This window comes from Lepus europaeus, chromosome 10 (genome assembly GCF_033115175.1).
Source record: "Lepus europaeus isolate LE1 chromosome 10, mLepTim1.pri, whole genome shotgun sequence".
Classification (NCBI taxonomy): domain Eukaryota; kingdom Metazoa; phylum Chordata; class Mammalia; order Lagomorpha; family Leporidae; genus Lepus; species Lepus europaeus.
In genome coordinates this window covers 24201272-24226997 of record NC_084836.1, presented here as the reverse complement: position 1 = coordinate 24226997, position 25726 = coordinate 24201272, and the positions used below count along the sequence as shown (strand labels likewise).

Here is a 25726-nt window from a genome sequence, read left to right as displayed (position 1 = left end):
ATCTTATTCCATCATTTCTAGTTTTGGGTGTTTCACGTGAGAGCTCAAGTGCTGGTCTAATTTTTATTTTCTTTGGCTCAGAAATTTGTTCTCTCTGTGTGAAAACTTGTGAGAGTTCCCCCTTTGTCTCCGTAGTTCAAGAATTTTGCCAGTATATATCTGGGTGTGTGTCTTTTCTTTCTCTGCCTAGCACTCAGTGAGGCTTTTCAGTCTGCAGACAAGTCTCTTTCCAGCACAGGGAAAATTTCTTTTTGCTTAATTGTTGCCTGGTCATTCTCTGTTCATTCTTTTTCTTTGGTTGCTATTGCAGCTGGAGCCAGCCTCCTAGGTTCAGATCTTAAGTATGTGATATAAATCCTTGTGCCTTAGTTTTCTTATCTCAATTTTAAAAAGAGGATGGCAATTTATAAAAGGTGGGGGGCAGGCATGGAGAGACAGGAGCCCGCCTGGTGGTTAAGATATCTGTGTCCCATATCAAAGTACCCGTGTTTGATACTCGGCTGTGGCTCCAGACTCTAGCTTCCTGCTCATTCAGACTGTGGAGGAAGTGGTGATACTCAAGTAATTGGTTCTCTGCCACTCATAAGCGAGACCTATATTGAGTTCCTGGCTCGCACCTTTGGGCTGGTCCAGTCCCAGCTGTTACACGCATTTGAGAAGTGAACCAATAGGATGGATGATCTCTGTGTCTCTACTCCTCAAATAAGTTTTTAAAAATAAAGAGCCAGGGCCAATGCTATGGTGTAGTGGGTAAAGCTGCTTCCCGTGGCCTTGTGGGTGCCGGTTCGAGTCCTGGTTGCTCCACTTTCGATCTGGCTCTCTGTTATGGCCTAGGAAAGCAGCAGAGGATGGCCTAAGTGCTTGGGCACCTGTACCCACGTGGGAGACTCAGAAGAAGCTACTGGATCCTGGCTCTGGATCAGCCCAGGTCCAGCCATTGTGGCCATTTGGGGAGTGAACCAGCAGATGGAAGACACCTCTCTCTCTCTCTCTCTCTCTCTCTCTCTCTCTCTGCCTCTGCCTCTCTGGAGAGCTTGCAGGGTGCAGGGTACCCACTTAGATCTGCCCTTCAAATCAATCAATCAATCAATCTTTAAAAAAGAAAAGATCCTAATATCTGCAAGAGTGAAATGCCAGATTACTCTTAAAGGATCTCCAATTAGATTGACAGCAGATTTTTCTTTTTTTAAAATTTATTTTATTTATTTGAAAGACAGAGTTACAGAGAGAGGTAGGGACAGGAGAGAGGTCCTCCATCCACTTGTTCACTTCCCAGATGGCCACAATGGCCGGAGCTACCCCAATCCAAAGCAGGAGCCAAGAGCTTCCTTTGGGCCTCCCACACAGGTGCAGGGGCCCAGGTACCTGGGCCACCCTCCACTGCTATCCCAAGCCATAACAGAGAGCTGGATCAGAAGAGGAGCAGCTGGGACTAGAACCTGCACCCATATGGGATGCCGGCGCTTCAGGCCAGGGCGTTAACCCACTGTGCCACAGTGCTGGCCCCGACAGCAGATTTTTCATCAGAAGCTCTATAGAATAGAAGATACAGCCCAAGTCCTAAAGAAAAATAGCTGTCAGTACAGAATACTATACCCAGCAAAGCTTTCATTTACAAACGAAGGTGAAATTAAAACCTTCCAAGACAAAAAAATTATTGAAAGAATTTGTCACCACCCAGCCTTACAAATGATACTTAAGGAAGTACTAGACACAGAAACAGAGAAATAAAATCATTGTCTTGAAAGAATGTGAAGGCAGAAAACCTTTTAGTAACAGTACAAAGGAGATACAAAACAAAAGGAATATTTACAAAAAATGGCAGGACCAAGTTATTACTTATCAATAAAAACTTTGAATGTAAATGGACTAAATTATCCTATTAAAGGATAAAAATGGACTGAATGGATTAAAAATAGGACCCCCTCTATATGCTGCCTACAAGAAATACTCCTTACCAACAAAGATACATACAGACTGAAAGTGAAAGGGTGGAAAAGATACTCCATGCAAACGAAAATCAAAAACAAGCATCTTTTTTTAAAAAAAGATTTATTTATTTGAAAATCAAAGTTACACAGAGAGGAGAGGCAGAGAGAGAGATCTTCCATCTGCTGGTTCAATCCCCAGTTGGCCGCAATGGATGGCTGTGCCGATCCGAAGCCAGGAACCAGGAGCTTCTTCCCAGTCTCCCACATGGGTGCAGGGGCCCAAGTACCTGGGCCATCTTCTACTGCTTTCCCAGGCCATAGCAGAGAGCTGGATCAGAAGTGGAGCAGCCAGGACTAGAACCGGCGCCCACATGGGATGCTGGCACTTCAGGCTAGGATATTAACCCGCTGCGCCACAATGTCAGCCCCCAAAAAACAAGCATCTTAGTATCAGACAATATGGACTTTAAGAAAAAAATTGTTAAAAAGACAAACATCATTATATAATGATTAAAGAATTAATTCAACAAGAAGATGTGATTATAATAAATATAAATTCACTCAATGCTAGGGACTAAGGACTTGGGCCTGAGAGGTCTAAGGACTTGGGCCATTTTGTACTGCTTTCCCAGGCCATAGCAGAGAGCTGGATCAGAAGTGGAGCAGCCAGGACTGGAACCAGTGCCCATATGGGATGCTGGCACTGATGGTGGCAGCTTTTTACCTGTTGCACCACAGCACCAGCCCTGGCATCTTTTTTTTTATATTTTACTTTTGGAAGTTTGACTAATGTGTCATTGTGAAGATCTTTTCTGATCATATCTTTTTTTTAGGTATTTATGTGCTTCTTTTTCTTGTATGACCATATATTTATCCAAATCAAAGACATTTTCTGCCTTTATTATTATTTCACTGAATGAGTTTTCTAAGCCATTCTGTTTTTCCATTCCTTCAGTAACTCCTAAGATGCATATATTTAGTTGTTAGATGGTATCCTGTAGATCCTGAACACTGCTTTTGGCTTTTTAATTTTTTTTTCTCTGACTGAGGTATTTCCAAAGATTTGTCTTCTAGTTTGGAAATTCTCTCTTCTGCCTCACCAAGTCTGTTGCTAAGAATTTCCACCATATTTTTTATTTGACATGATAAGTTCTTCCCTTCTAATATTTCAGTTTGACTGTTTAATATCTCTGTTTCCTAGCAGAATTTTTCATCCATGTCATTCACAGACTGCTTTGACTCATGTAATTGCTTCTTTTTGTTTTGATTAATATGATCATTTTTTTGAGTAACTTTTTAGGCATTTAGTCAATCTCATCTTCACAGTCTAATATTGATGCATTATTGTGTTACTTTGGGAGATTCATATTCTCTTCATTGTTCATGTTTCTTGTATTTCTATGTTTATTTTTATACATCTGGATAAACACTTGTTGGTATCTCCTCTGAAGGTTTTTTCTTGGGAAAATGTCTTTGGTTTAGTGGACTGCCCACACCTTCAGCATATATCCAGAAGTGTATATATGGTGCTGAGAGGGACCAGGGAGCTCTGGCCAGCATGTAGGGGTAAGGAAAGGGTCCAGAGTGATACCCAGTTTGGGCATGATAGACCTCTGTTTTCAGTAGGGGAACGGGGAGGATGAGCCTGCTGGCTGGAATGTTTGCAGCCTCAGCCCTTCTCTGTGCCAAGGTGACCCAATTGCCAAGGGTGTGCTCACCATGCCTGTGCACCTCGCCCACTCGGGTGTGTGAACTACACAAAGGGTCTATACTCTCTATAGTATGAGCACAGAGCCCTCTAAACTGTCGGTCACAGCACGCAGAGTTCTGAGCTTCTGGAGTCAGACTGGGTGATTGAGCAGAAGACCCATCCCTACCCCACACCTGACTCAAATTTCCTGGCCTATGTATAACTTACAGGGTCACAAGATTCCCACAGTCACAGCATGCCGCGGATCCACCCTCTGTCTTGTAGGTCTCCCCATCCATGGAGCAAGCTGTGCCACCCCTGGTGCCAGCTGCCTGCAGACCCCAAGCTTGGCTGGTGCTCTGCTGCCTGAATCTGACACTTTGGTGGGGAGAGGGGAGGGCAGCAATATGCCCGCCTGATGCACATCTAAGTAGGTACCCTGCGCCCTGCAAGCTCTCCAGGCTGAATTCAAAGTCAGTAGACTCCAGAGTTCTCCCTCAGACAAGATTACCAGTGGCACGTGGGCTGATTCCGGCTCCTCTCCCCTCGCTCTGGGAAGATGGTGTCCTCACCAGCCACTGGTTGTGTGTGTTCATGTTAGTGTTCTGCCAACTTCTGCATATTTGTACAGTCTTCGCTGCTCCACAGAGTCTCTCCTCTGTTCTGTAGCCTTTCCTCTGAAAACTTCCCTCCAACTGTCTTCTGGGAACATGGTCCTCCTTTCCTTCCATTATCTTCTCATGTTTAAAATCATCATGTTTCCCCCATTTAGCCATCTTGGATCTCTTGACTATTTTTATTTGTATGTTAAGCTTGAATCTGTCTTTCAGGTTTACTATTTTTCCCTATGACTTCCATTTATAGCACCTCTGATTTGAGATTTTTCTACTTCTACTTGATCTTTTTAAATCAGATTTCAGCCTTGACCATCTTCTCAAAATTATTTGGCAATTTTATATCTTTATAATGCTCTAATTTTTAAAATTAAAGTTGTCCTCTAACCCTAGTCATTTTTATTTCACTAACACCACCTTCTCTGGTGGTTATATTTGATCTTCCTCTTGCTGGCTGCTGGATCTTCTTTTATGCTGTGCTGTTTAACTTTATCTGCTTCCTGAGGTTCAGGTCTGGCTGTTAGATTAACTTCTGCTATGCCAGTGTTGCAAATAGTAGAAAGAATAGCTAGTTCTGCCCCTGTGCATTGGCTCGGAACCAGCCTTCAGGAGTTCAGCTCCCTGCTGAAGTGCCCACAGAAGCAGCAAAGGCCAGCATGCCTTAGCGTCAGGAATGGAGAGGACTCAGGCCATCTTCAGGCCTTTCACAGCTCCTTGGAAACCAAGAAGACAACCAGCCAGAGCTGCCTTTCCCTGCAGCTCACACACACTGTCTCCAACTGTCTCTAGGGTGCTGCCTCTGCTCTTTGACCCAAGGCTGCCTACACCTGGTTCTCGGGCTCTTGTCCAGTGCAGAGTGCAGAAAATCCTTCACCAACGCTGTGTGTTCTTACCCATTACCTCCTGGAACCTGCCTGCCTCCTGCACAGCAGCTACTCATCTCAAGAGAGGCTGGTGGCTTAGGCAACGCAGGGCAGCAAGGGCATGCTCAAGCTACGTCTATGCAGAATCTTTCCCCTCATCTCTCTTCTACTTCCTTTCATTATTGTTGATCATTGTTATTATGTGATGATAATAATCAGATACAAGTTTTATTAATTTTGTGAATTATTTCACCTCTATATTGTTTTCTCAATTGTGAAACCAGGCTGACTCAGTTGGCCTCTCAGATGCCTTCTAGCTTTCTGATCTCTTTAAGAACTATTTTTCCTGCATTTTTCAGTTCACAATTTGTTAAATTAACAGTACATTGACTTTTTTTTTCAAGATTGATTTATTTATTTGAAAGGCAGAGTTACAGAGAGGCAGAGAGAGAGATCTCCCATCCTCTGGTTCACTCCCCACATGGCTGCAATGGCCGGAACTGAGCCAATCGAAAATCAGGAACCAGGATCTTCCTCCTGGTCTCCCACATGGGTTCAGGGACCCAAGCACTTAGGCCATCTTCCACTGCTTTCCCAGGCCATACAGAGAGCTGGATAGGAAGCAGAGCAGCTGGGACTCGAACTGATGCCCATATGGGATGCTGGCACTGCAGGCGGTGGCTTTACCCATGATGCCACAGCACCGGCCCCACGTTGACTTTCTATATGAGCTTAAAGTATAGGTGTATTCTCTGATTTTCTGACTTATTAATATTGAATATGTGTCACCACTCAATGACAACACTGTTGCTGTTTCTTAGACTCACTTGAAGCTGAGCAGATTTCTTTCTGGTATATTAAATTAAATAGACTTAAAAAACAAAACCAAAAGCAGTTTTTCTGTCAAAACAATGTCAGTTTCATAACTTTTTTCGTAGAGTTGATGTTTACTGGAGAAAGGAACACTTTAATATCGTGAATCACAGACTCATCTATGACTTAAAAGTTTTCTTGACAGTTTTCCTTTATAGATTGCATCACAAGAATAGAGCCTAAATAGAACTAAAGTTCCTTTCTTTGCTAAAATCTCTGATAGAAAAAGGCATTTTAAGATTTTTAAAATGAAACATAACTAAGCATCATGACTACTTCAGATTATTTTTCTCACTGAACTTTAAGCCTTCTTATTAGATGTAAATATAAACTACCAGTTGTATGACAGAAGTAAATGTAAGTTACTGAAATTTCTTATACTCATTCAACAAGCAGGCATTTATTCAGGACAATTTATGTATAAGAATGATGCTGGGGAACTGGGATACAATTAGGAATGGATGACTGTCTCTTCCCTTAAAGTGCCTCATTGGGAGCCTGAGAGAGATAGTCAATGATTTCTGCTATAATTATGATTTTAGCAAAAATATCTAAAACAATTTACATACTACTAGTACATATTACCTCTATATTGTAGTAAACCTATACATTATATATGCACATGTGTGTACCATGATGACATGAAGATACCTGATATTTCTGTCTTACATTAATAAATAATTGTGACACAATTTGAACCAAGCAAAATATATAAAAATGGTGGATATTTGAATATGATGTTGTTCTGGACAAATGTCGTTAGAATATCTTTCATTTCCTTTCTTGCCTGGGATCTAATCACAATTGGTAGTTGTTGGGATTAAGAATGTGGACTCTGGGCCGGCGCTGTGGCTCACTTGGTTAATCCTCCGCCTTTGGCGCTGGCATCCCATATGGGCGCCAGGTTCTAGTCCTGGTTGCTCCTCTTCCAGGCCAGCTCTCTGCTGTGGCCCGGGAAGGCAGTGGAGGATGGCCCAAGTGTTTGGGCACCTGTACCCGCATGGGAGACCAGGAAGAATCACCTGGCTCCTGGCTTTGGATTGGCGCAGTGCCGGCCGTAGCGGCCATTTGGAGAGTGAACCAATGGAAGGAAGACCTTTCTTTCTGTCTCTCTCTCTCTCACTGTCTAACTCTACCTGTCAAAAAAAAAAAAAAGAGTGTGGACTCTGGGGCAGAATTCTTACTCAATTCTGTTGAACAAGTCATTTGACTTCCCTGTGTTTCCTATTCCCATACAATGTGGCTAAGCATTAATAATACTTGTTGTGGATTAAGCAATTGGAATAATGTACAATGTGCACAGGAGGACACCTAGCTTTACTGCTCCATACTGACCCTCACTCTCCTGGGAGCTTCTTGGAAGCAAGGACTTGGCTCTTTGTCTCTATATCCTGAGCAGTGTGCCACCATCCTGCCTGGCTCAGAGTACAGGTACAGTAACTTCTCCCTAGTGGGGAGACAGAGACAGAGACAGGAAGGACACGTGCACACACAGAGACACGCAGAGAAAGAAACAAGTTGAGACTCTCCTGTATGCTACAGAGTTTGTCATGTTAATATTGAAAACCTTCAGAACCCAAAGGGACTTCAGCTCCTGCCTAGTTCTGCCTCATCTTTTCAGAGGAAGATGCTCAAGGCCGTAAGAAGATGGTGACAGTAAGAGGATGGTGTCAATAAAGGACAGAAGAAATTACAGTTGAGAATCTCAACAGCTGAATTGAACAAGCAAAAGAATTTCTGAGCTTGAAGAAAAGTCTTGAAATAACTCAATCTGAGGAACAACTAAAATGAAAAAAAATTTGAATGAATGAAACCTTTGAGACTTATGGTACATCATTAAATAAGCAAACAAGCCGGCGCCGCGGCTCACTAGGCTAATCCTCCGCCTAGCGGCGCCGGCACACTGGGTTCTAGTCCCGATCGGGGCACCGATCCTGTCCCGGTTGCCCCTCTTCCAGGCCAGCTCTCTGCTGTGGCCAGGGAGTGCAGTGGAGGATGGCCCAAGTGCTTGGGCCCTGCACCCCATGGGAGACCAGGAGAAGCACCTGGCTCCTGCCATCGGATCGGCGCGGTGCGCCGGCCGCAGCGCGCTACCGCGGCGGCCATTGGAGGGTGAACCAACGGCAAAAGGAAGACCTTTCTCTCTGTCTCTCTCTCTGACTGTCCACTCTGCCTGTCAAAAAAAAAAAAAAAAAAAAAAAAAAGCAAACATTCACATTATGGTTCTTCCACAGAGTAGAGAAGGCAAAAGGTATAGAAAAATCTACTGAATAGATTGCTGAAAACTTTCCAAATCTTGGGAAAGATATGTACATAGGTCCAGGTAACAAAAGGACCCTTTACATATTTAACTAAGCCATATTATAGTCAAATTGTCACAACTACAAGAGAGGACTTCAAAACAGCAAGAAAATTTACTGAGACACAAGGAAACCACCATTCGATTAGTGGCAGACTTTTCTGCTGAAACTTCATAGATCAGGAGAGAATGAGATGAAATATTCAAAATTCTGAAAGAAAAAAAATCAACCAAGAATACTATACCCAGAAATGCTATCCTTCAGAAATGAGAGATATAGACTTTTCATGACAAGCAAAAATTGAAGAAGTTTATCACCAACAGACTGGTCCTTAACCAAGAAATGGTTAAGAAAGTCCTACATTAGAAGCAAAAGGATGATAACTACCATTAAGAAAATCTGTGAAAGTACAAATCTCAACAACAGAGCAAATAGACAAAAGAGAAAGAGAAGAAAACTCTAATATTCATATTTATTCTTACTTTTTCTGGATTATATTTGCTGTAAAATATTAGGAGTTTTTTTCCACTTGTATTAGGACATTGTTCTGTAACTTTTTTCTTATACTCCTTAATTTTTTATATAAGGGCTGTGTTGATCTCTTAAAATGAATTCGAAAGCATTTGATCCTCCTCTGTTTTCCGAAAGAACTTAATGTATTATTATTTCTTCTTTAATGTTTCGGGAGTTCACTAGTGAAACCATCTAGGACTTTGATTATCTCTGAGGGAAGAATTATCTTTTTTAGATTTATTTTTAATTTATTTGAAAGGCAGAGTTACAGAGAGAAGGGAAGAGACAGAAAGAGAGATCTTTAATCCACTAGTTTAGTCCCCAGATGACCACCATGGCTGGGGCTGTGCCAGGCTGAAGCTAGGAGCCTGGAACTTACTCTGGATCTCTGAAGCACGAATTTTTAAAAATGATTTTAATTTCATTTTTTAAAAGATTTATTTATTTATTTGAAAGGCAGAGTTACAGAGAGAAGGAGAGAGACAAAGAAATCTTCCTTCTACTGGGTCACTCCTCCGATGGCTGCAGCCACTGGAGCTGGGTTGATTCAAAGTCAGGAGCCAGGAGCTTCTTCCAGGTCTCCCACGTGGGTGCAGGGGCCCAAGTGCTTGTGCCATATTCCCCTGCTTTCCCAGGCACATTAGCAGGATTGGAAATGGAGCAGCTGGGACTGAAACTGGCACCCATATGGGATGCTGGGACTGCAGGCAGGGGCTTTTCTTCCTATGCTACAGTGCCAGCAGTGGTTTTAATTTCTTATGGGGCCCTGTGTTGTGGCAGACTTTTCTGCTGAAACTTCATAGATCAGGAGAGAAAGAGATGAAATAAGGTGGGTAAAGCCACCTTCAATGCCAGCATCCCATATGGGTGCCAGTTAGTGTCCCAGCTGCTCCACTTCTGATCCAGCTCCCTGTAAATGGCCTGGGAAAGCAGCAGAAGATGGCTCAAATACTTGGGCCCTTGACACCCACGTGGGAGACCCGGAAGAAGTTCCTGATTCCTGGCTGAGCCATCTGAGGAGTGAACCAGTGGATGAAAGATCTCTAACTCTCTGTGTTTCCCTCTCTCTGTAACTCTTTCAAAATAAATATTTTTTTTTAAAAATCAGAAAACAAATTGGAAATTCATCAAAGATAAAGTTTCAAAGGATTGTTTCAGTACATTAAAATACTGGGTAGTGTGTTACTTCACATTATGATTGTTATAATAAATTCCTCATTTTGTGATATATATCCCTGTTGTCAAGAAAAAAATAGCATATATATGTATATATGTAATATCTCCATTTGAAATACTGTGGCAAGATGTTAAAATTGTTAAATTTTGAAAGTAAAAATTCAACAAATTTATAGAAATGGAAAAAAATTCTCTGAATAGTAAAAAGCTATAAAGACCACCAGAGTTCTTAATAGATGCCCTTACCATGAGAGAAGTCAGCCTGTTATGAACACTGTGTCATTTATTGTTCTCCCTCACACAACTGTTTTCCTTTTAGGACATACGATGGCCAAGCAAGTGTATTACAACAGTAAAAAGAAGGACCACTCGAAGTGGTTACCTGCCCTTCATCTTTTTGAAATGGCATTGAAGCTCTGCAGGGTAACCGCAGTGGAAGAACGTGAGGTAGAAGCTGAAATCCTTTTTCAGAAAGGTAAGAAGTATTTGGGGTCAGAACCGTGATACATTTTTGTGATTTTTTTTTTCCCTGTAAGAATAGGCTTCTTGAAAATTTGGTCATTGACTCTAAGAAATACGGATTTTACTGAGAGATTTCGGTAATGACAAGCACTTTGGTACTGCTGCCAAAGTCGATTTTATGTAAAAAAAAAAAAAATCCTGCATATTTTAAGTTTATACCCAGAGAAAAAAAGTATTTAGTTTCTGTCATAATTACAAGTGACTCTCCCTATTCAAAGTTTTATGTTTGACTAAAAATCAGCCACTTAGGCAGCGGGCATTTGGGTCACTTCTTTCATGGGGATGCTTGATCTCGATTTCCAGCTCCAGCTCCTCACTCCATCTTCTTGCTAATGCAGTCACTGGGGTGCAGTAGTGACAGCTCAAAGACTGGCTCCTTCTCCTCATGTGGAAGACCTGGATTGTGTTCCAGGCTCCTGCTTCTGGTCCCAGCACAGCTCTGGTTTTAGTAGGCATTTAGGGAATGAGCCAGTAGATGAGAGTTCCCTCTCTCTCTCTCTCTCTCTCTCTTCCTTCCTTCCTCTCTGACTCTCTCCCTCCCTCTCAAATAAAAAAGTTAGCCACTTGACTATAAATAATGTTACTGAAATAATGCTTGGAAGATATTTTTTTCTGTATTAATTCATTACTTAGCTAAACATTTTTGTTAATGTCTATTAGTGACAGCATACATGGAAACTTTAAAAACCTCATGGAAAATAAAATTAAAAGACAAATTTATTTTGGGGCAAAACTTTTATTTATTTATTTATAAAACAGGAACAGATTTCATGTAGTTCATTTATACAGTTTTAAGCACATGATGATACTTCCCACTCTGCCTTTCTCTTCCTTCCTTCCTTTATGTTTTTCCTTGTAATTTTTGTGACAATACACTTTCAGTTTATTTTATAATCATAGGCTTAATCCTCCACTATATAAAGAACTCAACAAGTAGAAAGACCACTGTTCCTCAGGAGTATAGACAAGGGCTATAAACAGTATTCAGATCTCAAGATGTCAATTTCACTCATATACATTACATTTTTTGTTCTCTCTATATTAGATACCACAAATCAGAGAAAATATACAATAGTTGTCTTCTTGGGGCAAGACATTTTTGCAACCCACATATATGAGGAGTCTTCAAAAGGTTCATGAAATTACATATTATGAAAACACTACACGTGAACTTCAAAAATTTTTTGAACCAAAAAATTTAATTTCATTTTTCTGTGAACTTTTTGAAATGCTCATGTACACCCATTGAAATTAAATAGCTGTAACATAATTTAAAAATCTATTTAATAATATTGTAATATATTTTTTAAAGACATTAATGGCTGCAATGGCTAGAGCTTCGCCAATCTGAAGCCAGGAGTCTGGAGCTTCTTCCAGGTCTCCTATGTGGATGCAGGGCCCAGGGACTTGAGTCATCTTCTACTGCCTTCCCAGGCCATAGCAGAGAACTGGATTGGAAGTAGAGCAGCTAGGACTCAAACCGATGCCCATATGGGATGCTGGCGCTGCAGGCAGTGGCTTTACCTGCTACACCACAGAGCCAGCCCTGTCATATAAGTTTATCGTGGCCATTTTAGATATGAAGTAGAGATGGTGATGATTGCTGTTTTACTGAGCATCTGCTAGATGCTAGGCACTGTAGTAAATGTTTTCAGATCTCATATTGCGAATTACAGCTCTACAAGGAGGCATCTATCTAATTGATGAGTAAAACAAGGTACAATCTGATTAACTTTCCAATATGCAGAAACTACTAAATAATAGTGCTCAGAAGTGAACTCATCATTGGCCAGCTCTGTGTCTTTTCCTTGTGGCGCATGAGATCTGTGAATCCTTTCTATAGTACTTGTAAAATTTCCCTTTCCTGCCCTTTTTCCTATAGAAATGTTCTTTTAGTTCCCACAAGTGAAGGCTGCTGCTCACTGTGAGGACTGGGAGCTCCGTGAGGGCTGGATCATTTGCATCTGTGCTGAGGGTCTTCAAGCATTTATTAGCTTCTTAGGATTTATTTTTACCTAAGGTTTTGATTTTTTAAAAATTTTTAAAGTTTTTCAAAAATAATTTTTAACTGAAAATAAAAATTACATTTTTGAGGTTCATTGTGATATTTTGATTTGTATATACATTAATGAAATTAATATAATTTGTATATACATTAATGAAAATATTAAACAAGCTAATTAACTTATCCACATCACATACCTATTTTGTTGTTGTTGAATGAGCATGTAAAATCTGCTCTCTCGTCAGTTCTCAGGTTTACATTGTAGTAATTATTATCTCCATGGTATACAATGGATATCCAAAACTTATTCCTTCTAACGCAAACTTTGTACTCCTCAACCAATATCTTATTTTTCATCATTTTCCCCTACCTCCCAGCCCTTAGTAACCACTATTCCATTCTATTTCTATTTCTATGAGTTCAACTTTTTAAAATTCAGCATATAATTGATATCATGCACAGTTTGTTTTTCTGTGCTTGTCTTATTTTACAAAGTAGAATGTTCTCCAGGTTCAACTGTGCCATTGCAAGGGAAAGAATTTCCTTGTTTAGTTCTGTTGTTTTTTTAAGGCTATATCATAGGTATTCTGTTTTACATATAGACTACATTTTCTTTGCCTGTTCATCCATTGGTGGACACTCAGGTAGATTTCGTATCTTGGCTATTGTGTATAGTGCCACAATGAACATAGGAATGCAGATGTTTTCTGTGATGTCTGTGAAGTAGATGGTGCAGAGGAAAACGAGAAAGGGAATGGGAGATACAGGTGGAATGGGGGAGCACAAAGTAATGAAATGTATGGAAAAATAATATGGTTGAGATCAATTGTGTCAGAAAAACCAAAGGACTCAACTTAGCGTTATTAACTGAAGACAAGGAAGCCCGCTGTTCCCTACAGGAGAAGGAAACAATGGATCTTTCCCTGTTGGCTTACTGCACATTAAGAAATAACAAGCATCCAAAAGGTGGAACATCCAGTTTTCTGAACTTGCAGCCTGAAATATTTCTTCTTAAGGTCTAAGTGTAAATAAACAAACAAATGTAAGATCATGTAAAGACCATGACTGTTTATTGTTTGCTTCTCTCAGGCAAAATAGAACGGCAAATGCTGATGGATGAGAAATCTCCAACTACGCAACTTGAGAGTTTATTTGAAGCTATACAACTAAGCTTGAGAAATGATCAAAACTCAGGGTAAGAAAATGTCTTTCTGTTGTAGCAATGTGTGTGTTTGGTTTAAGCCCCACATTCTGGTAGGATGCCAAATATTCAAGGCTGGAATGGATGGGAGTCATCTTCATGGCAGGGCAAGTTTTCTGGGCTCCATCTGCCCAACAGGTTATTGACTTCCTCTTCAAGCTTGCTGCTCTGACCCATGGTCTCTTTTGCAGTAATGGTGGATGACAACTGTTCTCACTGTAGCACACTGCACTGTGCACTGTTTCTGGCCTGTAACTGAGCTCTTGTCAGTCCCAGGATTGTTGGGGCTACCCCTGGACTGTTATCTTTCAACTAGAAGATCCTCCATTGGAGGTGCAATTGTATCTGGAGGGGATTTATGTGGATATTCACTCTGATCATCAGCCCACTTAATTCTGTATTAAAAATAAACTCAATGTTTAGAATAAGCCACGATTATTGCAACGACACTGAGCTAAGTGGCCCCAACTGGCAGGTTTGATAGTGTATATTCATATGCCACAAACAGTGAAGAGCCAATACCAAATTGTTGCTTTCTGCTTAACTCTTATTTGTTTCTTTTAATTTAATTAGGTTAAGAGGCTGTAGAGAAAGTTTCCAAGGCAGTTTCCTCTAGCTCTGATCTTCATTTTGTAGTGGTTTATATGCTAGAATATTTCAGAAAAATTTTGTGGTTGGGTTTAAGAGCAGTTATAGTATAGAGTGTTGCTGGCACAGCACAAGGCAGAATACTCAACTCTCTTCAAGAGCTACAGATCTCAATAAGGAGGAAGATGCTGGTATATGTGACAAAAAATGCTGGGAGAAGAGGGTGTGAGTTTGGGACAGAAGCTGCTTTTGACTATTTTTATCTTTCATTAGCTCACAAGTTGTTGAAAAATCATGTAAAGTGATTATAAGAGGTGAAGTTACTTAATAAATATAATATTATATTATTCTAGATTGATAAGAGATTCCTACCTAGAAATGGCCCTATTATATTTTCATCTGAGGAAGCCAAAGAGAAAAATGTCAACATCACCATTAACTGTTAAGGTAATAGACTATTTTCTTGGAGAAAAATCCATTGCTTTTGAGGCAGCTATTTTGGTAACACTGTGCTATTGGAAAAATGAGATATTTCCTATGGGACTTGAATAAATTAACTCATGACTTTATAGTCACACTTGTGTTTAGATACCACTTTGGTTATTTTATGTAGGGCTCTGTAAATGAATTTCATGTAGATTATTTTGCCTGTTATAATGTTATATATGAAATGTAGGTATAGATAAATACTCTAAGGCCAATAATGAGTCATCATAATTGATCGGCAAATTTAAGGAAACGACATATTGATTCAACAGGTGCCCAGGTGAGGTTTTCATTACTGACATGATCTGTAAACAGATCACCTCTTAATAAGAGTTATTCATTTGTCACACATCTGTTGAACACCTACCACGATGCAGGCACCTTTCTAGAGAAAGCTGCTAAAACAGCATCCAGGAGGACCTCAGTTCCTGATCTCATGGAGCTTTCCTGTCCCTAGAGGGAAATAGACAATCAGTCAGGAAAAGAGGAAAGCTAGAGGAAGACAGGTGGGAGGGGACGATGGAGAGGAGAAAGAGGGATGACTCAGGTATGAAATTCAGGATTAAGAGGTAACCTGGGCTGATAGGATTGCATGAGCATGGCAGGAAGCAGTGACACTGAAAAGTGGGATTTGATGGGTCAAAAGGGAACCATCTAGAGCAGTGGCATCCAAGGTGAAGGGTGGAAACAGCTTAGAAAATGTTCTGATTCAGGAAATCAGTAGGGGGTGGGGTGAGGTGTATTGAGGCTTAGTGTTTCTTTTTGTAAAAAAAAAAAAGTTACAGAGAGAGGGATAGAGGGAGAAAAAGAGAGAGAGAGAGAGAGAGAGAGAGAGATCTTCCTAGATGGCTGCAACATCCAGTGCTAGGCCAGGCTGAAGCCAGGAGCCAGGAGCTTCATCCAGATCTCCTACATGGGTGGCAGGGACCCAAAGACTTGGACCATCTTCAGCTGCTTTCCCCGGCCATTAGCAGGGAGCTGGAATGGAAGTAGAACAGTGGGGACTCAAACAGGCATCCCTATGAGATGCTGGTATCAGTGGCTTTACCTGCTCTGCCACAATGCCAGCCCTGACGCTTGGTGTTTCTAATTAGCTCCCAGGTAATGCTTATGCTGGGGGTCTGTGGGTCCTACTTGTGTACGAAGGGTCTGGGGAGGGAAATCCTAGCGGCATCAATAAGCCAGGTGTGTTTGAAGTGTGCTCCTATGAGGCCATTTTATTTTATTTTTTTTTAAATTTCAGTAGGCTTTTCTATTTCATCTTTATTGAATAATCATTTGACCCTCAAGAGATATTTTCAGAAAATTTTGGTGTCAAATCTCTAATTTTTGGGACAACATAATTTAAAACCTTTAGGCAAATAGACTCTGTCAATTGAATTATTCATATTCTAGCTTCCTCAGGTGGGTAGCACCTATTTTTTTCATCAGAGTGATTACAAACCAGAAAAATTATTTTCTGTGGTGTGATAAACATGTTTATTTCCAGCAAGAGAAAAAAATCTTTGTTTCCATAGCAAATGGCAATATAAAATAATGGAATTGTGTGATGTTAATGTATGCATTTTAGCCTTTACTAAAGAAGTGTTTATAATTAAGAATGAGAAGTTAGGATCTCAATGAAAAGAGTAATATAATTATATACATATGATCATTATTTTCTTTGTATCTTGACACAGTAAAAATATTTTAGCAAGTTGCACAGTTACTAAAAGCCAAGAAAACAAATTTAGAAATTCATTCTGACACATTCAGACCACTGAAATACAATATTTGAAGTTTGTCCTAATAAGGAGAACACATTATAAATCCTTAAAAAGAAGCAAATTTGTCTCACTTTTACAGAGTGTTTATATAAGCACAGTGACTGTTACACTGGGTTAGGTTCAAATCCTGGCTTCATGGCATACTAACTGTGGAATTGGGGCCTTTCTAAGCCTACTTCCCTTTTATCTGAAATAAAGATGATACCCCTCCAAGTAGCTAGAAGAACTAAACAAGATGATTATTTATCTATTTTGAAAGTCAGAGTTACAGAGAGAGCCAGAGAAAGAGAGAAGGAGAGGCCTTCCATCCACAGGTTCATTCCCCAGATGGCCAGAAAACCAGAATGAAGCCAGGAACCAAGAACTTCATCCGGGTCCCCTACATGGGTAACAGGGGCCCAAAGACTTGGGCCATCTTACACTGCTTTCCCAGGCCATTAGCAGGGAGCTGGGTCATAAGTGGAGCAGCTGAGACACAAACAAGCTCTGCCACAATGCTTGTCCCAAGATTTTTATTTCTTTAAATGAGACTATTATCTATCATATAACTTCAGTTAAAGTTTTACATTTTTTATAAAATATTTCATACATAGTAGGTATTCAAAAGTTATTTGTAAATTGGATTGACTCTTTCTTGAGCATTCATTTATTCATTCATTATCTGAATACTTATTGAGGGTTTAAAGTGTATCCAGGTATATTACCCACTTGCCCTAAGGACCAGAGTCTTGCCAGGGATACATGTATCTGAATGTGATAAGGATGTGATCATCATATGCCGAGATGGAGAAGAGAGGCAAAGTAGAGACTTAATTCTGTTTTGAAGGAATGCCGGAGAAAGCTTCACAAATAAGATGAATTTTGAAGGATGAGTAGTCTTTTCTAAATAATCAAGAGGGATAAAGAAGCCAAAGAATGAGATCAGTGTGCATACATTTAAAAAAACTTACCGAGGTATAATTTCCATCCATGACACTAACCCAGTTTAAGGCTTCAATTCACACATGTTTAGTAAATTTATAGAGCTATCTAATTATCAGCACTGTCCAGTTTTAGATCATCTCCATTATTAAAAAAAGATTCTGTCTCAGTCTGTTTTATGGTATAACAAAGTATCTGAATATGGCGGATGGATAAAGAAAAGAGATTTGTCTTGTTTGCAGTGGCTGGAAAGTCCCAACAGTGTGGCCCCAGCATCTAGATGGGCTGTGTTAGAACATGGCAGAGAAGCAGAAAAAGAACTAGCTGCATGCAGTAAGGGCACCTGTGCAAGCAAGCAAGGAAGAGATTGGGAGGGGCTAGGCCTGCTGGTTTTTTGTTTTGTTTTGTTTTGTTTTGACAGGTAGAGTTACAGACAGTGAGACAGAGAGACAGAGAGAAAGGTCTTCCTTCCGTTGGTTCACTCCACAAATAGCCACTACAGCTGGCGCTGTGCCAATCCAAAGCCAGGAGTCAGGTGATTCCTCCTGGTCTCCCATGTGGGTGCACGGGGCCCAGCACTTAGGCCATCCTCCACTGCCCTCCCAGGCCACAGCAGAGAGCTGGACTGGAAGAGGAGCAACCGGGACTAGAACCCGGCGCCAATATGGGATGCCAGCGCCGCAAGTGGAGGATTAACCAAGTGAACCATGGTGCCGGCCGTAGGCTTGTTGTTTTATAACAAACTACTTTCCTGGGAGCTAATCGGATTCTACACAAACTGTATTAACCCCTTCTAGCAGTGTTGTCACAGTTATCTAATCTAAAGTCTCCATCACCTCAGTCCCATTACATTGGAGACCAAGCTTCCTGCACATGGACCTCAAACCATATCTGAATCACAGGCGATCCCTTACACCCATTTGTACTCCACCTTATCCCCACTCCATCCTCATACAATCCTAAACTGTTTTCTCTCTCTGTGGATGGTCTTTTCCAGACATTTCATATAATGGAATGACATAATGTATAATGTTTTGTGCCTGCTTCTTTTACCAAGCATAATGTTTTTGAGGTTCACCCATATTGTATCATGTAACACTAGTTTGTTCCCCTTTATTGCTGAATAATAGTCTACTATATGGATAATACCACATTTTCTATTTCCATTCAACAGTTGATGAGCATTTGGATTGATTGTAATTTTCTCTGTGCTGATTAATGCTGCTTTGAATATTCATAGACATCTTTTTGTGTGGCTATTTTTTCAGTTCTCTTAGGTATAGACTAAGAGTGGAATTGCTGGGTGATAGGAAAACTCTGTGTTTAGTCTCTTGATGATCTGCTAGATTGTTTTTCTCAGTGGCTGTAGTATTTTATGTTCCTATCATCAATGTGTGGAGGGTTGAAATTTCTCTACCTCTTGCTAACTCTTATTATTTATCTTTTTGATAATGTCCCTTTTAGTGGATATATATAATAATTTACTATATAAATAATTGAAGGTCATCATAGGAAATTAAAATAAATGATAAAAATAATTTACCCTTAAATCTTGGGATCACCCTTGTTAATAATTTCCCTCTGGTTTATGTGGGCAGGGACCATACTTTGCATACAATGTTATAATCTAGTTTTAAAAAATATTGTTATTTATTTAAAAGGCAGAGTGATGGGTATGGGAGGGTCGAGGTTGGGGGATGACTGACTGAGACTGACCTTACAATAGCCAAGGCTGGGCCAGGTTGGAACAAGGAGTCAAGAACTCCATGGAGGTTTTCCACATGGATGGCATGAGCCCAATGTCTTGGGACATCATCTGCGGCTTTCCCAGGCACATTATCAGGAAACTGGATTGTAAGCAGAGCAGCCAGGACTCAACCAACTCTCTGATATGGGATGCCACCGTTGCAGGTGACAGGTTAACCTACTGTACCACCTATAATTATTTCTGTAATATATTTTCAATTTCATTTCATGTCAGCACATTTATAATATGATTATTACATAGAAATCTGCTAAAATTTCATCTTCAGAGAGAAAATTTATCATGTAACTTTGTGATATCCTTTTCTATCTTTATCATAAAACTTTGTTTTATATTTTTAGCCTCTTAGAAGACATAGTTCTATTCGAGAACCAACAGTCAATCTATCTGAAATGTACAATTCGTTGGCCTGGATTGTGATAAGAGCTGCTGCACAGGTCAGTACAATTTTTGTTGGATATTTCTTTGCACTGCCACAGCTGTGTTCTCTGCCTATGAGCTATTAAAGCAACACAGTGCATCTATATAAGAGAAAGGAAAGTTTTATATATTTAGGATTTGTGTCAATTATGTATCTTTGGAAAGATTAGATATATTCTTTATATTTGCAGTGTTTTTAATCTCTGTTAATGAAACCTGGCTCTGTTTAGTTTTCTTTAGTGAAAATATTGGTGAATAAACATGTATACCTATTTGATACTGCCAATTATCTGTCATAGCTAGGTGAGATGGCTTATTTAAGGTGACTTACATGTTAATTAAATTGTCAGCAATAAATGATTCACTTGATATGATATAGTCTACATGTCAGGAACCTATATTTTTCAGATTGTCTCTATTTTTCTTACAATGTATATTTAATATTAATATTAACATACAATGTATGTTTAATTTATGAATTCATTCTTTTAATATTATTTCATGTCTTAGTCTGTTTGCTGCTACTATAAGAGAATTAATAGCACAGATAGACTCATTTATAATGAAATTCAGTGGCTCACAGTTTTGGAGGCTAGGAAGTCCAAGATCAAGGAGCTAGAATCTGGTGAAGGCTTTCTTTCTGTGTAAACCTATGGCAGAAAGCAGAAGGGCAAAAGAGGGAGGGAGGGGGAGAGAAGGAGAAAGGGGGATGAACTGTCCTATTATAAGGAACATACTCTTGCAATAATGAGCCCTTCCAATGAATAGTATTAATCCACTAATGAATACAGAGTCCTCATGGCCTAATCACCTCTTCAAGTCCTACCTCCCAACACTTCTTCATTGGGGATAAACATGTAAACTTGGGGGACATAGTCAAACTATAACATTTAGCTAATGGATAATCTATGAATAAGAATGTTTACATTTATGAATTAATTGTAGGTCAGTGAAGCTGTGCTGGCAATAAACCTGCTTATTGGAAAGAAGAATGCTAGAACTGACAAAGTCAACCAAGTGGTATTACCAAATATCCCAGAATTTGCCACTGTGGATCTTCTGTCTTCGTATACAGATTATTTGCTTGGTACGTTTGAATTTCTATCCATTTTTTAAAAACCTGATACATAGTCAAGTTTTGAAGGTATAATTGTGATGATTTGTTAGCTTTTAGCTTAGAAGAGAATGATCTGGGGAACTTCTAGGGCCATAAGGGGTCCTAGGGCCTAGTTTCCAAGTAGAAGGCCATCAGTTCACTGCCTGTGCATACAAGTTACTCAGTCAGCAGCTGCATTTCAAACACAGGGTTCTGTGAAAATGACATTTCTTTTTATCCATTCATTTTTTTTTCAGCTTACACATTGCAGTGGATCTTGTGGGAATGTTGGAACGACCTTCTCTGATCCTCTAATCTAAAATGTGCACTCACTATAACACTCCCATGTGCCGCCTTGTTTCTTTTCTTAGTTATTTTATATTTGTGTGTATGTTTGAGTGCATGTTTAAGCTCCTTAATTAAATTATCAGCTTCCTGAGGGGAAGGGGTTTTGTCTCTGTGATTTCCTTCTATAGCAAATCACACAATGTCTGCATGTAGCAGGCATGCAATATGAATGTTTGTTAAGTAAGTGCATGGATGAGAGTTGTAGCAGAATTCAAATTTTACCCTATTATGATTTGTATGTTTGCTTACCTGTGACTCCTTTGTTACTTAATGTATTAGGTGGCTTTTCATTACCTTGGCTAACATGCCTGAGAGCAGCTGCTCAGAAAGGAAGAAGGTTGGTTTCAGCTTATGATTTTGAGGTTCACAGTCAGATCAGGCAATACCTTTGGTTTAGGCATTAGGTGAGGCTGGGGGATGGCTGAGGGATGATCACATATTGAACTTGGAAGCAAAGAGAGATAGACATAGGAGGCACACTCTCTGCCTACCCTGTATGTGGTCTCTCCTTACAGTGCCATAATGATCAAATCATGGAGCTCCACCCTGGTAACTTAATCTAATCCTTCACTTTCCAAAGGTCCTTCAGACACCAAAGTTGAATCAAACCTCCATGCTGATAGATCCATCATTAGCATCACTCCATTAACTGTTAACATAGGACTTAGAGGTTAAATGCATGAGTTTAGAGAGCAAAATCCTGTTCACAGTATAACACTTAGCAATATGATAAACTTCTAAGTCAGATCACCAGTACCATAAGAATTTAACATTCTTTCGTAGGTTTGAGCATTCATTACTTTGAAAAAGATTGAGTACTTGTGTGCTAAGTACTTGGATAGTTATTAATTTAGAAGCAAGGTGCTAGAGGCTGACTTTAGACAAACATTTCAGAAACAGTGATCTCTAATTTCGCTTGGAGATAAGTTGAGCACTGACCCAAAGGAGATGTAGTTTTCCCTTCCACCTGATGGGGTGGCAGTAGTCTTTCCAAAGCCTCTGGATTCACATCTCCAGGTAACAGCTTACTCTGCTGCCTTACTCTAAAGGGTGACCTTCGTTGAAATGTTAATGTCTGAAGTCATCTCCTTCCTTGGCTCTTTCCCGAAGAATGGGTGACCCAGATTATTTTCCAACCTAAAAATGGTGGCCTAAGGTCAAACCATTAGATGGATTCTGTACTCCGAGGCTTTGTTAACTTATTTTTGTTTCTTTCCTGCCTGGCATAATATTGCTTCCTTAGATTTCTGGGCCATAGCCCAGACTGAGTTGTTAGTGTTCTTTAGACCACCCATAGATGGTTCTCCAGGGTCAAAGCCATTTACTCTGTACAGGGCAATCTGGCAGTCCAGCAACTGGAAGGGGTTGGTTGCCACTTCTTTTGCTTGATACCACATGGTAGCTCAGTATTTTGCCCTGGTTCAGGACAAGGAATATGCTTCCCAAAGCACATATTATTATTTTGTTACAGAAGAAGTATAGCATTTTAGAGTTACAAAAAATCTTTTAACATTTTTATTATTTATGAGAGAGAGAGGAGAGAACACCCCCATCAGTTGGTTCACTTCCCAAATGCCTGCAACAGCTGGGGCTAGACCAGGCAGAAGCCAGGAACCTGGAACTGAACCCAAATATCCCCTGTATGTGGCAAGGACTCTACTACATGAGCTGTCACCTGCTGGCACCCTGGGTGTACATTAGCAGGAAGCTGGAATCAAGAGTGGAGCTAGAACTTGAACCTAGATGCTGTGATATGGGTCCAGGCATCTTAACTTTCCTGCCAAATGCCTGCTTCCAGAGTATAATATTAATCAGTAGTCATCAGTTGCATCCATGTTCAGCCAAACCATTTCATTTATGTTAATCTCATAGCCCCAGTGCATTGTATGAGAGATTTAGTTAAAAATCTAAAATTTTAGGAATATGGTTCAAACTTCCAACATAATTATTTCTTCCTCCTACTTTTCTCTTGATTATTTCTGAAATATGTGTCAACCTTATCCTTGAATTCTACTAGTTTTTAGGGCAGGGATAACAAAGAAGTTTCACTTAAGGTGAGCCATGGGTTCCAACAGTGAGAATCCATTCTTACCCACATCTCACATGCTCTGCTTCAGGCTGCAGATTGGGCTCAGGTATATTCCACATATGCTTGTTGGGAGGCCCATGCTGAAAAAGCAGTGGCTACCTAGGGCATGATCTTCCCATGATAGATATCTGAGCAAAAGAGCCACAAGCCAAATCACATAAGCACATCTAAAGTCTGTCTTCACAACTCATCCCATTGGTCATAGCAAGTCATAAGGCCAAGTCCAGTGATAATCTGTGAGGTAGGGAAAATACTCTGCTTGTAGAGGGAGAGAAAGGGATGTGAATGCAGGCTGAATGATAATCTGAACTATCAGAGATGACAAGGTCAATCTATTGCTAATAGCTACTTGAAAAGAAATCTGAACGCTGTATGAAAAGACAACAAAAGTGTATGGCCATTAACAATTAATGACGTCAACCATGGCCATACAATGGAGAATAGCGTCCCCTAAACCAAATGATATTAGCTGATTCATTTGAGCATGTAGTCTTCATTTCAGTTTAATGCTAAAAATTATGCTTTCCAGTTCAGTGACTTTCATATCATATTCTGATTTTAGTTCCCATTTAATACCATTCTCACTTCTCGACTATTTTAACTGTGAAATACCAAATTTTAAAGTCCAATTTGTTTTGCATTCTTCCTTGCCTTAAGAATAATAATTTTGCCCTGTAGTCTTTTTCTGGCATCGGGTAATTAATTCATGTAGACGACTTTCCTCACTTCGATATTTGGGTTTGAAGGAGGTTCTAAATTCCCACAGGATTGCCACAAATATCCAGATGGCACCGAGGTTCAGATTATAATGAATTGCTAAAGGGCAGAATCTCTTAACAACAACAAATAAAACTTGTTTGAGTTCATTATATTAGCATAAATTAGCATCTAGGAGAGAAGCTCCTCAATAATCTTAGCTTTAAACAATATTAGCATTGATCAAAATGAGGTGGTGAAGAACAGTCATTGTTATTGAAGGCAGGGCACCTTACCAGATATTTCTATCCAGAGGAAGAAGGAGTCAGAGACCACCTCAAGGAAGCAGGTCTTGCCTTCCCTGAGCTTCTGGTCATGGACAATCAGAACAGGCAGACACACTGAAATTATATAAGTTCACCATGTAAGAGAATAATAGTAATGAAGACAGATTGGTACATCAGAACCCGAATATGAGGGGTCATATGTACTTTGAAAATATGCATGGTTTTCAATTCTTTTGCACCAAAATAAACTTACCTTTTAATTCCCTTTTCCACAAACTTTTTTTTTTTTTTTAATTTTTGACAGGCAGAATGGACAGTGAGAGAGAGACAGAGAGAAAGGTCTTCTTTTTTCCGTTGGTTCACCCCCCAATGGCCGCTATGGCTGGCACACTGCGCTGATCCGAAGCCATGAGCCAGGTGCTTCTCCTAGTCTCCCATGCAGGTGCATGGTGCAGGGCCCAAGCACTTGGGCCATCCTCCACTGCCTTTCCAGGCCACAGCAGAGAGCTGGAGTGGAAGAGGAGCAACCAGGACAGAATCCAGTGCCCCGACTGGGACTAGAACCCCGTGTGCCGGCGTCGCAGCTCAATAGGCTAATCTTCCGCCTGCGACGATATGCCTCCTGAGAGGAGCTGGGCACAGGCAGGATGGCAGAAGTGTTAATTAGGAAGATTTTTCCCAGGAGAACTATACTATGGGGCAAATGCAAATTGACCTAGAGACATGGAGTACCAGAAAAAAGGGGAAGCAAATTCTCCCAATGCAGCAATAGCTGACCAAATGCATGATGACAGAATAGATCAGTCATGTGTGGAAGATGGGATATAGCTCATCATGTCAAAAACCACAAAACTGCAGTATGACATCTATAAAACAATAATAGAATTGAATGATGCTTTTCATCCAGTTTATGGAGGTATTTCCTACATTGTCTTATTGGAACAAAGACCCTGAAATGATGATACTGGCAATGTGGGACCATATTTAGATTCTATGCAAAAAACATTATTAGATGCCTACTTTTTGTCTTGATTTTCTTGCGGTCTCAATAAAAATTCAGTGGGTTATTAAATTCTGTAAGACATTTTGGATTAATAATAACATTTAAGATGTGTCATTCCGGATGCAATTCCACATGATAAATAGAAAAATATAAATGCATGTCATGCTAAATCTAATGCTGGTGAGCCTATTTTCAGAATACTAAAAGAGACCTGCAAAGCAGAATCAAGAGCCACACTGACCGTTATTGTCAGCTTTAATAACAGAGCAAGCCTTCTAGTCTAAAAAAGAAAAAAAAAAAACTATTTGCTCTTCCCTTACCTCCTTGCTCTGGTTCAGAGACTGCTTTGTCTCTGGTTTAGAGACACTGGATCAATACCCACTACAGACTGGGATGCCATTTATCTACAACTATCTTCCATTTTCCTACTCCTTTGAGACACAATTCCTCATAGTAATGTGGAAACAGAATGACATTCTTACACACTAAAATCCCAATTACATCACTTATAAGTGGGAGTGGAGAGAAATCACAGTGTTAGCAATGGTGGTGGTGGGGGTGGGGATACAGTGC

General features: G+C 40.1%; 1 protein-coding gene across 1 annotated transcript in view; it reads left to right on the top strand.

Moving 5' to 3' along the window:
- Positions 1–25726, top strand: part of CFAP54 (cilia and flagella associated protein 54) — a 360163-nt gene that overhangs the window by 239502 nt on the left and 94935 nt on the right. Inside the window, exons 57-61 of the mRNA XM_062202023.1 lie at positions 10280–10435; positions 13577–13682; positions 14630–14723; positions 19556–19651; positions 20580–20721. Of these exons, the coding sequence (XP_062058007.1) occupies positions 10280–10435; positions 13577–13682; positions 14630–14723; positions 19556–19651; positions 20580–20721 (594 nt within the window). The remainder of the gene's footprint in view (positions 1–10279; positions 10436–13576; positions 13683–14629; positions 14724–19555; positions 19652–20579; positions 20722–25726) is intronic.